The 14807-nt window shown below is 42.1% G+C and overlaps 1 protein-coding gene across 1 annotated transcript; it reads right to left on the minus strand.

Moving 5' to 3' along the window:
• Positions 1 to 166: 166 nt before the first annotated feature.
• LOC131361836 (sodium- and chloride-dependent GABA transporter 2-like) lies at positions 167 to 14352 on the minus strand. Its single transcript, XM_058403425.1, has 14 exons — positions 14130 to 14352; positions 6060 to 6194; positions 5309 to 5449; positions 5099 to 5186; positions 4878 to 5010; positions 4516 to 4650; positions 3889 to 3992; positions 3232 to 3356; positions 2918 to 3030; positions 2667 to 2804; positions 2316 to 2418; positions 2087 to 2187; positions 764 to 934; positions 167 to 645 (listed from the first exon to the last, which is right to left on the minus strand). The coding sequence occupies exons 1-14, from the start codon at positions 14329 to 14331 to the stop codon at positions 529 to 531; spliced, it is 1806 nt and encodes a 601-aa protein (XP_058259408.1). The 5' UTR covers positions 14332 to 14352; the 3' UTR covers positions 167 to 528.
• Between the last annotated feature and the right edge of the window lie 455 nt (positions 14353 to 14807).

The raw sequence follows: 14807 nt of genomic DNA on the forward strand, positions 1-14807 counted from the left end.
ATGTCAGGTTCTAAAATATCATTCCAGCACAAACAAACAAAAATCATACACCTGAACAATTCATCATGTACAGATAACAACAGAAAAGTTCACAAAAAGCATAACATTCCAATAGAAATTCAGAGCTATCGATTGATTAAATCAAACTAACATGGCATACCTGGACAACATCTATCAGCTACAATATTTTTCTGTTCCAATATCTTTGATCAGACAAAAAACGGTGGGTTCAAATAAAATGTGCCATGTTCTAAATTGTTTAACAAGTCTAGATTTAAATATAAAGTAAAGCTGAAATTTTGAAATTTCTCTCACACTGCTGCTTGAGTTCTTCAGATTACAGCCAGGGGGTGCACCTGGTCTTGCAGTAAGATACACTGAGTAATTGAAACACTCTAATATCCTGGATTAACGCACACTTTTTGCAGAAAACTGCTTAATAAATTACAGCATGGGATTGTCATGTTCAGAAGTTAAGTTACAATTCATATTGTACATGTACCCCAAAACAAACACCATGATTTTGCTTCAAGGATGTTCTCCCCCTTGTGGTACAACTGTAAAGCCAATCAAATTTGAACAGTTTTTCCTTCTGCTTGAGTTCAGAGGAACTTTTCTTTCTGGGGTGCAGAGAACATGTAATCTCTAAGGATAGTCAAAGGATAGAAGTTACAATAAGTAAATAATAAATAAAAAAAGACAATATTGAATATGAGCATTAATCAATCAGTTAACATCAAATAAATTAAAAAAAAAAAAATACCTGTCTAAACGAGCCACTGGAGGTGAGGAGAGCATAGATCATCCAAAGTGGAACCAACAGAGTTGAAGAGAGTGTGAAGTACCAGCCAATAGCATAGCACCACCAGGGGTATTCCATTATATTGTTAAATTTCAGAGGAGTGAATTTGACCAGAGAGAAGACAAATGTACCCTAAAGAAAGATGTCTTTAGAAATCAGCAATAAACTCATACATAGCACCTTTCGTCTGGTATGTTGTTATTTAGTTTGTGTTTAGTTTGGGTGTTCCTGCACTTATTTGCTATTTTTGGTTCCATAAGTGAATGTGCCTCCATTAATGTAGGTGGACCAGGGCAGAAGGGCTTGTGAAATGTAAAATCTGGATTTCCTTTTTCCAACCCCACCCCAGTAAAAATTTTCTTGCTACAAGCATATGGTTAAAAAAAAATTTCCAGTTTGTTTAAAGAAAAACAGTTTGGGAAATATACTGCTTATGTCAGTGTACTTCAACACAAATAAGTTATTTCACCCAATGATTAACCAAGATCAACCAAATTGAACAAGGCCTCCAAAACACACATATTTTCATTTTATCCAGATTTTAAAATACACACAAGTTCCAGGGAAATCCACAAAAATAAATAATATTATGCTGCAGAAACAATCAGGTTATTTGCATAGTATTCAGAAATATCAATTCATACTAGGCCAGAATGAGCCTCCCTAATTGTGCCTTCAATTTCGCTCTCTCATTACCCCTAAAAAAAAGCTGAAAAAAGGGTTTTAAGGGTATTGTGAAGTACAGATTGGCTAAAGTCTGCTCTCAGAAAATATATGTACAGTTTACAGTTCTGTGAAAAAAACAAAAACAGGCAGTGCACATATCACATTTTGCAGAGAAATCAAGTTAAATTCTGGGACCACTGTGTCTGTTAATAATGTATGCTAATGCTGCTTTTATATGGCCTGAAGAAAGAAGTGATTAGGTTTGTTAAGAAATCTGTATATTGAAAGTCAGAAAGGAAAAACAGAAGAAATGCTCATTAAATAGTAGTATTAAAAGTATTAAAACACTGTGAGAATTTGTCATTATATTGGCTATAGCTGGACACATTGCCAAGCATTCATGTTTTTAACACCTTGTATCACAATAATAATCTATCAATATATCCCCTTGTATGTTTTTAATTGTTTGTGAAAATAAAATATGAAAAATGTCACTTTGCTGTAATACACACATCAGGTTATTAGCAGGAATGAAATATTATTTTGTTTCATAAAATAAGAAATAGTGTTTTCTTTCAAAGCCAAACCCTAGGTCACACAGGTTGTCACTGTACTTACAGTGCAGACAAGAGGAGTGATGTATTTCCAGCAGTACTTTATTAAGAACAATGGTTGATAACCAATCATGTCTCCAATGTTATCATATAGGCGATTAGCCCCTATAAAAAATAATTCTACATTTTAATCATCATTAACCTACCAAATATATTTGTACTCACTATACACTATACTAAATCTGCAGCCTGGAATCTTTTCAAATTATAACATCTTGATGTGGAGAACTCACCATATACCCATCCTATACTCACTGACTGCAGAATGGCAAATAACAGAAGTGTCATCCCACTGTAGCTATAGTAATCAAACAGCTGGAAAATATACAAGCCACCCTGAAGGACAAGATGGAAAAGAGATTACAACAATCCAATAACAATCCAAGAGATATAAGAACTGCCTTAAAAATGGTATTGGTCAACAAGAAATGCTACCACTCACTTTCATGTTGACCTAACATCACTGAAATGTGCTTTTATATTGCCTGTTAAAATATAATACTATGTGTTTTATAAGATGTCTACATTTATGTTTAAACAGGAAAAGTAATTTCAGGATGCCTAGGGCAGGAATGCATAATCACCTCTGTTACCATAACCAGGCCACACAGGAAACACCCCACACAAATAATGAGCAGGAATCCTTCACGGCGATGACCGAAGAGGAAGAATGAGGGGTACATGTCAGTTACAGCAGTTGTCAATGACTCCAAACACACAAACTGCACAGAAGAGTGTTGACAGAAGAGAAGTAATTATGTACTTATTTACACTCAGATAAACTAAAGTTTAGTAAAATATGCATAGGGCTAGTTTAAATTGATTTTGCACTCACGATGCTGTCCAGTCCTAGCAGAATAATCATAAGAAAGAAACAAATGGCCCAAAGATGTGGAACAGGCATCATTGCAACTGCCCTGGGGTATGCAATGAAGGCCAACCCTGGACCTGGGTAAGCATAAGAAATAAATAAATGGCCCATAGTTGTGGAACAGCCATAATTGCAACTGCCCTGGGGTATGCAATGAAGGCCAACCCTGGACCTGGGTAAGTATGCAAAATTTTTTAGGGTTGACATTTTGCTCTACACATAAAACTTGGGTATGTGTACTGGTTGTAACTTAGCAGATAGGTTAGATATCCAGTCACCTGACTCTGCCACTGTTGAGATGTCTGTCTCCTGCTCATAGGCCATGAAGCCCAGCACAGAGAAGATTGCAAAGCCAGCTACAAAACTGGTCCCACTGTTCAACAGGCACAGATAAACACAGTCCCTGCAAAGAATAGATACAATAGGCTATAACTGACCATCCGCTATCTGGTTATTTATATAAGATTATTTATTATAAGACTTTGTAAAGGAACTATCACCCTGGACTGTTTTTTTGCATTCTTTTACATACTCTGAGCTCTAGTTAAACATGTATTTATTTTTATTTTATTTTTATTTTTTTATTATTTGTGTGTGTGTGTACTATAATGAGGGTGGAGATTCTTAAATGATGCCTAGCACATATTGCAATTACAATTTTTCTGAATGATTTTATGCCCTGCAAACTATAATTTGTCCTGTTATATTGTCAGTCCCTTAGTTCTACTTTACATTTAGTCAGCTTTAAGAAAGGAAGTTGTTTACATTTCTGTCATTTAGCAGACACCCTTATCCAGTGCAACTTTAATTTTATCTCATTTTTCACACAACTTGAACTCGCAACCTTCCAATCAGGAGTCCAACACCTTAACCACTAAGCTACCACATCCCACATGTTACAGTGTACAAGTTATTAGTACATATATTTCCCTCACTTGTAGCAGTTGTTGTTGTACTTGTTGTAGCTTCCTAGAGCAATAAGGGAGCCTGTGCAGAGACTATAAGACATGAAAATCTGCGTTCCAGCATCCATCCACACCTACATGCCATGAAAGCAAGATTACTTAATATGACTATATGCATTATGACACAGAAAAAGCAGAAAACCCTTTTCTGTTATATTAATCAACTTGGTCTATAATATTTTTAATCATATTGATTGATTAAGTGCAAACATTTGGAATGCATAACCTTAATGGTGAACTGTAATCATCTAAACAATAAAATAAATAAATAAATAAAAATTAATACACTATTCATGGTAACAGCTGAAAGCGAGACTCTCTTCTTCTCAGTCAGTGGAATATCCTATATCTTAAACTTGGTCAGATTTCTTTATAAAAAAAAAAAGCAGAAAACACTTTTCTGCTATATTAATCAACTTGGTCAAGCTCAGACAAGTAAGTGATGAACTACATTTGAAATGCATAAGCTCAATGGTAAACTGTAAAATCATCTAAACAAAAAAAAAATAAGACACAAATATAAACAACAGCTGAAACCATGAATCTGAGTCAGTGGCATATCCCATATCTTAAACTTGGTCAGATTTCTTTATATACCTGTGGGTCTTTGAGTTGTGCGGGATCTGGATAGAGGTAAAATTTGATGCCATCAGTGGCCCCAGGCAATGTGAGTCCACGCACCAACAACACCACCAACATCACATAAGGAAAAGTAGCAGTGAAATAGACCACCTGAGAAAGAAAGAGCTCTCTCATTCAAAACCATAAAAGTTTAGTCTTTCAAGAAGTCTACAACTTTTCCATTTTTTTTATGGACAAACAAACACATGGATGGACGGATGAATAGACTGTGCCAACATATTATGCTTCCCCCCAATCAGTCTACAATAAAACAGGACATCCATCACTTTCTAAGCTCTTCCTCAATACCTTCTGAATAAGCGTCATGAGGTTCTCACCTTGCCTGTTGATTTTACTCCCTTCCACACACAGAAGTAGCAGATGATCCAAGACAATAGGAGACATAGAGCCAGCTCCCACCTCACACTGCCCAGCTCATACACATTGCTAGTGAGATTTAGCACTCTCCTCCTGAAAAAAAGCCATATTTGGGCAATTACCTTTTGATACATTTAATAATACAATGGATTTATTGTAAATACAGTATAAAACAACTCACTCCCAGAACTCTTTAACAGGTGAAGTTGCATTCTCTGGTATATTAGAGTAGCTAAAATTGTCCTTTTTATCAAAATCAAAACAGGTTTCTGTTAAAGAGGAAAGACAACTGAATATTCAAAACTTGTTTCTACTACTGCATATGCACATAGTCAATCTACTAGTTAAGTCTAAATTTTGTATAGTTTCTATTTATAATATGTAAGTGTACCAGTATTCCAGGTATTGCTGCAGTTAGCCCATGGTAACTCAATACTAAAAGAGGAAAAGAGATAGAAGAATGCCCAGGCCATAATGATAATGTAGTAGATGTTGCAATACAACAGGAGCACTACATTTCCATAGCCTATTCCTGTGGAACAAAAGTGGAAAAGATCACAAACTAATACAAGTCAACGTACAATCATCAACTAGACTAATTCTTGAAACTTTCACATGCATGCAGACAACTGACCAGGATTTTGGTTCTTCTTTCAGCAAGCCTGCTCAACAGTTAACAGTCCCCCCATGTCATCTTTGCATATATTCTAAATATTGTATTTGATAACTGCTTCCTAACTGGCATCATTTGCCTTTTAAGCAGTCAGCATGCCTTCACATTTCAGCAATTACAGCTCAAATAGGTTGTGTGTGTGGGCCAATGAGCACACATTCACCTGAAGACATTACCCTTGGGCCTGCCAGAGTGGTTCTAATAACCCTGATTTGGCAGGAATTGTTTATTTACTAGTGTGCGAAACCTTCTAAATTGCCTTCGAATTACAATGTACCTTCACTCTAATTCATTTGGCTCATCAGAAAAGGCAAGATTCCTGCAGTGGATAGGCTGATTTTAGTGCCATGAAGAAGTCCGGTACTTTGCCCAAATATAAGAAAACAAAATGAACTATCCTCAGGCCTATAGTGCCTGGATTCCTGGATGCTCCAATAAGTTTCTTTTAGGTTAAAAGCATAAGAGTCACCTTGAAACAAAGGGCAGATTTTCCTCCAGCATGTGATGCTGCCCTGACTGGTGTACTGACCCAGTGATATCTCCAGGAGAAACAGTGGAATGCCACAGGCAAACAGGAAGACCAAATATGGTATTAAAAACACTCCTGAGGAAGACAGACACAATGTTTGACATTTGGGCCAAAATGATTTATACTTAAAGTAGCATAGTGATTGTTCCACAAATCTATTTCTAAATACAAATTTGTGCCCATCCATTGTTGATAACATTGCTAGATATCTTTTATCATTTTAGAAGACAAATTTCCATGTTTAGTTGTATGCTTATCAAAAATTATATAGCATTTTATTTTTCTGCTTTTAGATTTTTTTAAATGGGAGCACCAGTTATACCCGATGAAATACAAGTCTTAGCCTACTTCAGCAACCCAGTGTCACGGATCTGCAGGACTCTGTGACGTCATCATGCACCAATCACCTGAGCGCCACCGGTGCACCTGCTGACAATTGCCCATAGACTATTTAAAGGCCATACTCATCAGAGACGGTGGCGAGTATTAAGGACTGTTTTGAGTTTGTGAATATGCTCTGTGACTAGCTCTCTTTAGTTTCTCCTGCAGTTACAGTTTATTAAGTTCTGAATGTTTCTCAGTTTGTCTATTCACCTGCTTAGTGTGAAATAAAACACGGTCTGTGTGTGCACATCACCTATATCTCCTGACTCTTCCCTCGCAACCTCTGACAGAATACTCACCCTAAAAAGAAAAGAGGAGATTCGCTGTTACCTGCGAGATGTCAACCCCACGCGCCGATGCACCTGCCCCACTGGATCCACAACAGCCCCCAGCCGATCCTATCGCTGAGCTGGCTGCCTCGCTACGAGAAACTATCCTGTCTGCTGCGACTCCACCAGCATGTCCCATGGCCAAACCCACCGTCTACTCGGGTGAGGTATCGGAATGCGCCGGATTCCTGATGCAATGTAATTTGTATTTCAATGTCGTACCTCAGCAGTTCCCCACCGACCGCGCGAAGATAGCCTTCATAATCTCACTACTGTCTGGCGAGGCTCGACGCTGGGCGGAGGCATTGTGGACGTCCGAGAGTCCAGTGTTCACTTCCCTGGCAACCTTTCTGGCGGGCTTCAAGGCCTGCATCAAGGTAGAGACACCATCCATGGATACATGCTGCGCTTCTATACTCTCGCGGCCTCTAGCGGATGGAATGAGGCGGCTTTACTCGCGGTTTACCGGCGAGGCTTACGGGCTGAGATCCGCAGACAGATGGCTATCTACGATGACTCTGCCAGCCTCGAAGCCTTCTTGCTGAAGGCGCAGAGTGTGTCACAACACCTCACCGCGGTCACCGTAGAGGGGAACTATAAATCCGATACCTCACTCCAGGAGGAGATCGCAGCACCCGAGCCCATGCAGACAGATGTATTCCACCTGTCCACAGGCGAACGTCAGTGCCGGCTTCAGCAATGACTCTGCCTGTACTGTGGAGAGCCAGGTCATTCTGTTCCCACCTGTCCAGTCCGGCCCCAAAGCCCAGCGGTGAGTACGTTCCATTTGAATACTGTAATGTTTAATTCTCATTATCATGAGGCTGCACTGATCATCGGCTCTCGTTCTTATACAGTTCAAGTGCTCTTCAACTCCGGTGCATCAGGAAACTTCATTTCCTCCAGAGTTCTATCAGCCTGCCACATGCCCCGACAGCCAAGCCCAAGGCGTTATCAGATCACCACTATACAGGGAAAGCCACTGGGCCACGGACTGGTGAAGTGGATCACCCCTGAGCTCTCCCTCCGTATCGGACTGTTCCACGAGGAGACCATGTCGTTCCTGGTACTGGAGGATTCACATGTGGATATCGTTCTGGGACGTCCCTGGTTGGCTCTTCATCAACCCAATCAATCAATCCAGTGGAGTGAAGGGAGTATTGTCCAGTGGAGCGACTACTGTCTTCGGACCTGTCTACGCGCATTTCCAGTCGTTGCTCCCATACAACTGGCGCTGCGGTCTACAACCATAGAAAGCCCCCAAAACTCCACCTCAGTGGACCTCCCGAACGAATACCAAAACTTCCATGATGTGTTCTGTAAAACCGCCGCCACAGGGCGCATCTATCCTCTGTCTGTCCCGGAACACAAGGCAATGGAGGAGTACATTCAGGAAGCATTACAACAGGGATTTATACGCCCCTCCACTTCTCCGGCGGCGTCCAGCTTTTTCTTTGTGGTGAAGAAAGATGGGGGGGGCTGCGACCCTGTATTGATTATCGAAACTTAAATGCCCAAACGGTAAAATTAGCTTAAAAGAACTTCAGGGAGCTCAGATTTTCACCAAACTTGATCTACGGAGAGCGTACAACTTAATCCGAATCCGCCAAGGTGATGAGTGGAAGACAGCCTTCATTACTCCTGCCGTACATTACGAATATCTAGTCATGCCCACCAATGCACCCTCCATCTTTCAGAGTTTCATGAATGAGATTCTTCGAGACATGCTACATTGGTTCATGATGGTGTACATTGATGATATTCTGATCTATTCCCCCAACCGAACCGAGCATGTCCGCCACGTCCGGCAGGTGCTCGCTCGTCTTCGCCACCATCATCTTTATCTGAAATTGGAGAAGTGTGAATTCCATCAGCCAGTGATTCACTTCTTAGGTTACATCATCTCCGCCAAAGGGATTCAGATGGATCAAGTGAAAGTAAAAGCAGTGCAGGACTGGCCACAACTGCAGACGATCAAAGAACTACAACGTTTCCTGGGGTTCACGAATTTTTACTGTTGTTTCGTGGCAGGGTACAGACAGTACACTGCGCCTCTTACTTCCCTACTATGAAACCAACCCAAGAGTGAGGCCTTCCAGAATCTAAAAACCGCCTTCTGCTCCGCACCCACCCTGCTACATCCTGATCCAAGCCATCCTTTTATAGTAGAGGTGGATGCCTCTGCCGTGGGTGTCGGAGCAGTATTATCTGAGCGTGGAGGTAAGCCTCCTGTACTCCATCCATGTGCTTTCTTTTCGAAGAAACTGTCCCCAATGGAGCAAAACTACGACACTGGTAATCGCGAATTACTGGCTATCAAGTTAGCCCTAGAGGAATGGTGTCACTGGTTAGAGGGAGCAAAACACCCTTTCGAGGTCATCACCGATCACCAAAATCTCTAAAATCTCTGGGACGCTAAGCGTTTAAATCCTCGTCAGGTGCGTTGGGCTCTGTTCTTCACATGGTTCCAATTCACGGTCACTTATCATCCGGGGCATAAAAATACAAAAGCTGATGCCCTGTCATGTGTTCATGCTCCGGACTTGAAACCCGAAGAACCAGAGCCCATATTACCCCCAGAACTTTTCGTCTGTCCCATTCTGTGGTCCCTCGACGAAAAGATCCATGCCGCAGCCTCAGAAGAACCTGCTCTGCCGGGAGGCCCGGAAAGGAAAGTTTACGTACCCACATCCCAACGCCTACACCTGCTGGATTCGCTACATTCCTCTCCGGGCTCTGGGCATCTGGGCAGACAGAGAACCCTCTCACTCCTTAGAAACAGGTATTTGTGGCCTGCAATGGCACAAGAGGTTGCACGATTTGTGAAAGGATGCTCGGTCTCCGCTGTCATTTCCATGCCACGCCGGCTACCTGAGGGCAAGCTCGTACCACTTCCCATTCCACATCGTCCCTGGTCTCATCTTGGGATAGATTTTGTTACCGACTTGCCCTCCTCCGAGGGTAATACCACCGGGTAATACCGTAAACTAATCCCGTTCAGAGTTTTACCTACAGCCTTGGAAATGGCGGAAGCCCTCTTCCACCAAGTTTTCCAGCATTACAGCAAAACTAAGCCCACGTTATATTGGACCTTTCACCATTCGACGAAGCGTGAAGTGACTTATGAGCTCGACCTACCGGCGCTCTTCCAGATAGCGCCCACCTTTCACACTTCACTTCTCAAACCATACATTAACCCCATTCTCCCTCCTTCCACAGAAACAGTTGAGTCGCAGCAACCCGAGGTGGATGCAGACGATGCGGTCTACCAGGTCCGAGAGATCCTGAACTCGCGACGACGGGGCAGCCGACTCCAATACCTAGTCGACTGGGATGGCTACGGTCCGGAGGAGAGATCATGGGTGAATCGCGAAGACATCCTTGATCCCGCGCTCATCTCCGAGTTTCATCAACGCCGACCGGACGCCCTGCTCCCAGAGGCCGCGGTCGGCCCCGTCGCTGGCCCCGGACGTCTGGAGATGGAGGCTACTGTCACGGATCTGCAGGACTCTGTGACGTCATCATGCACCAATCATCTGAGTGCCACCGGTGCACCTGCTGACAATTGCCCATAGACTATTTAAAGGCCATACTCGTCAGAGACGGTGGCGAGTATTAAGGACTGTTTTGAGTTTTGCGCATTTGTGATTATGCTCTGTGACTAGCTCTCTTTAGTTTCTCCTGCAGTTACAGTTTATTAAGTTCTGAACGTTTCTCAGTTTGTCTATTCACCTTCTTAGTGTGAAATAAAGCACAGTCTGTGTGTGCACATCACCTATATCTCCTGACTCTTCCCTCGCAACCTCTGACACCCAGTCAACAACAAAACAAAATATGCAGCAAACAGAGCAGGAACTAAGCTGTAGTTTTGCCCTATGTTGTAACACTAATTGAAGCATGTATATGTATTTAGGATTTAGAAGTTATTTTAAGCCATTTGAAAGCAATTTTCTTGATTTTGTTTTATAGTTCAGATTAAACAATTAATATACATAACAATTAAACAACAATTAAACAATCATTAGCAAGAGCAGAAGCCTGCCTAAACCAGCATAAATATCCAAAAGCTGGCAGTTTAGGAGTTATAACATATTAACAATAAATAAAATATGTATACATTATTATATAAAAGTTATAATAAATTTTATAAATTGAAGCTGTATCAGGTTTGCTTAGGTTTGGATGCTGGTGCTGCAGATATGCGAATTGCAGATGCATCTTTACAATTTTACTGATAGCTGATTTGTTATCATAATGCAAAAATTGTTAGGTCACTAATTAGAATAAATACTAGTGTAACAAATCTCCAGAGGCAAGTATGTTAGGATTATTAACAAGTCCAAAGTGACAGACACAGAGACGAAAACCGTAGGCATGCTAACTGGGGTCAAAAACCGGAGAAGCAATGAAACAAGCGATAAACCAGAAACACAAACCAAAACTTAATGAACAGGAGAAACAAGCACAAGTCAAAACACGGTAAATCCAAAGACTAAGCACAATAGCAAGCAGCTTGGTATCTCAACATGAAACGATACTTTGCGTGTAAACGTAGTTTGCATGTTGCTTAAAGACACACGTTGATCCCCAGGTGTGTGCAGAATGCCCTCCAGACCCGAGACGTGAATTGTGGCCCTCGATCTGACATGATGTCCTCTGGGAGCCCATAGGTGTGAAAGACCTGGTTAAACAACATTCTGGCAGTTTCCATGGCCGTGGGCAGGCCATTCAAGGGCACCAGTCAGCAAGCCTTAGAGAACTGGTTGATCACCACTAAGATAGTGTTGAAACCTCCCGAATCCAGGAGGTTGGTCACAAAATCAACTGCCATGTGGGACCAGGGCTGGCAGGGAACAGGCAGGGGTTCCAGATGTCCAGTGGGGAGCTGTCGGCTCATCTGGGACTGGGCACAGGTGGCACATGACTCTACGTAATCCACCACATCCTGGAACAGGGAGGGCCACCAGAACTGATTCTGAATAAGAGTAATGGTGCATCGGATGCCTGGGTGGCCCGAGTTGGGTGCCTCATGCACCCACTGTAATACTTGGGAGCGCAGCAAAGTGGGTACCTAGAGCTTTGCGCCCAGATAGGAAGGCAGTGGGGGCTCATTGAACTGGGCCTGCTGGATTTCTTTACAAGGCTCCATCGGATGGGTGTAAGCATGACAGTGGGAGGAAGTATGGGCTCCGGCAATGAGGGAGTACTAGAAGGGTCATGACGTTGTGACAGGGCATCTGCTTTGCCGTTCTTGGTTCTGAGACAATAGGTAATTGTGAACTGGAACCTCGTGAAGAATAGTGCCCACCGGGCTTGGCGTGGGTTCAGCCGCCTGGCATTGCAGGGGTATTCGAGGTTTCGATGATCCATTTGCACCAGAAATGGGATTCCAGCCCCCTCCAGCCAATGTCGCCATCCAGCTCCTCCAGATCTGTCTTGATGGTTAGAAGCTCCCAGTTCCCCACATCATAATTCACTTCTGCTGGGGTCAGCTTCTGGGAGAAGTAGACGCAAGGTAGATTTTCCCAGGGTGTCTGTGGCATTGGAAAAGCACGGCCCCAATCCCGCAGCTAAAGGCGTCCACTTTGACGATGAACAGGTGGCAGGGGTCTGGATGTGTCAATATGGGCACTGTGGTGAAGATTTTCTTCAGCTGAGCGAAGGCTGCCGGGACCAATGGCAGTGGGTAGGAGTAGCACACCATGATCACATTTAGACCCCTATAATCAATGAAAGGCTGGAGACTGCCATCCTTAATCTTCCATAGCTTTGGATTCGGGCAGTGAGAGAGGGTAGACTTTGCACTTAGGTGGCATCGCATTAGGAAGCAGGTATATGGCACAGTTCTAGGGGCAGTGGGGAGGGAGTTGTGTGGCCCGTTCCTTGCTGAACACCTTGCGTAGTTCTCGGGACTCCTGTGGGATCATGGTGTTCTCAGCAGCTTTCAGTGGACGTGGTGAGGCATGGACGCAAGAGGACGTTCTTGATACAGTGGCCCAGACAATATGGTGACCAGCAGGTTAGCTCCCCTTTCTTCCAGGATACGGGAGGGTTGTGGTGCTGGAGCCAGGAAAAGATCTCTGTTCCCTCCTCCCTGGGGCTCCGATACTCCTCACGTGGCCAAGGTTCGGTGCATAGACGAGGGCCACAGGCACAGCAGGTTATCCAGACGGATGGCGGTGGTGATGTACTCGGACAGGGTGGTGTCTGTGTCCCAACACACCATCAAGGCACACTTGGTAGTCTCTTTGTGGTATACGTCAGGGTGGTGCATGGAGAAGTTGTTGTACTGCCGCAGGAAGCCACGGCAGTGGTCTGCAAGCCATCAAACTCTGGTAGTGCCATGCATACCAACTCTCTGTGTTTTTGAGCGGTGGTGATCGCTGTTGTAACTCATGGGCGACCTGCAGGGCAGTCAGTTGCTCTTGGTAAGCATGGATGATAGTTCCCTGGCGTGCTATCACCGCCTGAAGGAGTGCATACTCTGCTGGATCCACATTTGGTGACGTATTCTGTAATGAATCTCTGGAGGCAGATGTGTTAGGATCCATATGCAGTTTTATTAACAAGTCCAAAACAACAGACACAGAGGCAAAAACCGTAGGCAAGCTACTGTAACTGGGGTCAAATGAAATTTTGTGTCTAAACGTAGTTTACACATTGTAAGTGGCGCTAAAACTTGGACGAGGGCTTCCTCTGGCAGCCTGACGCCATTGTTGATGTTACAACTAGTCACTGTGTAGCGTTGCTAAATTTTGTGTGTGGAAAACACACTAGACTCTGTATTATATTACTGAAGAACTGCAACTATTGTCCTTTCTCTTCTTAAATTAAATCAGTTACAATATGGATGGTATTATTAAGCAGTGGGAATATGAATGCAGAGTACAAATTTACTACAAATATGGTAACATTGGTGATTTTGATTTACATATTAGAAAATTGGAGTCTTTTTACCTGTACACAATTAGCTTTTATGTTTTAAAATCAGTAACAGATTATAATATTATTTTACTAATTTAGAGTGTCTAGCAAGCTGTTCCAAGCCAACGTCATTAATGAACCTTCTAGTTAAACCTGATGTTCCAAGCCTGTGTTCTCATTTCATTTCACATTAGATGTGTTTGGCCAAAATTTTATTTAAGTCAAATTTCTTTCAGTTTCACAATTTCACTTAAATATATTTAATTTTTACACTGAGGCATTACTGAACACAATTACGACACAAATGTGACTCATTGATTTCTAAATCATTTGATAAGTATATTTAATAAGAAATACTATTCTGTAAACCTACCACCTCCATTCTTGTAGCACAAGTAAGGGAACCTCCACATATTTCCTAGTCCAATGAGTTGCCCAGCAACAGCCAGGAGAAATTCAACTTTACATGACCACTGGCCTCTTTCTTTAATTTTGGCCTTTGTAATAATTCTTTCTGAGCTTGATTTTGACTCTGGATAGGATAAGTCCATCTCTGGATTATTATGTATTGCCATATCACTGGAAGGAGGTAAAAACATTTTTAAGCATTCTATCAATCTATCAAGAAAAAAATTAGCCCTTGTTTAAAGAAAGAAAAAAAGAAAGAAAGAAGCTCTTTATTTATGCAACTGTTATCTAAACTGGATTCCAGAGCTTCCGTGATTGGGATTTGATCATGAGCTTGGGTTTTTGCGTAAAGAATGAGTAAAATGTATAAACTTACATATTTTCCCGAATCCTATCTGCTATAATACAATACCTGTGATCTTTCTTTTTTAGATGGATTGTGCACTTCCACTGTTCAAAGTTTTTGGTTGAAATATACTGGAGAATTTTGTCCATATACATGTCAACTTACATTAATGACTTTTAAAAATGCTGGGTTATTTTTTTTTCTATTTATGACTATTTATTAAGACTTTAAGACAGTGAAGAATTATCCCCCTCCATTTTCCACTACCACAACTAAAGAAGGCTTTAAATTTTCTAA

Source organism: Hemibagrus wyckioides, linkage group LG11, assembly GCF_019097595.1.
Source record: "Hemibagrus wyckioides isolate EC202008001 linkage group LG11, SWU_Hwy_1.0, whole genome shotgun sequence".
Lineage (NCBI taxonomy): Eukaryota > Metazoa > Chordata > Actinopteri > Siluriformes > Bagridae > Hemibagrus > Hemibagrus wyckioides.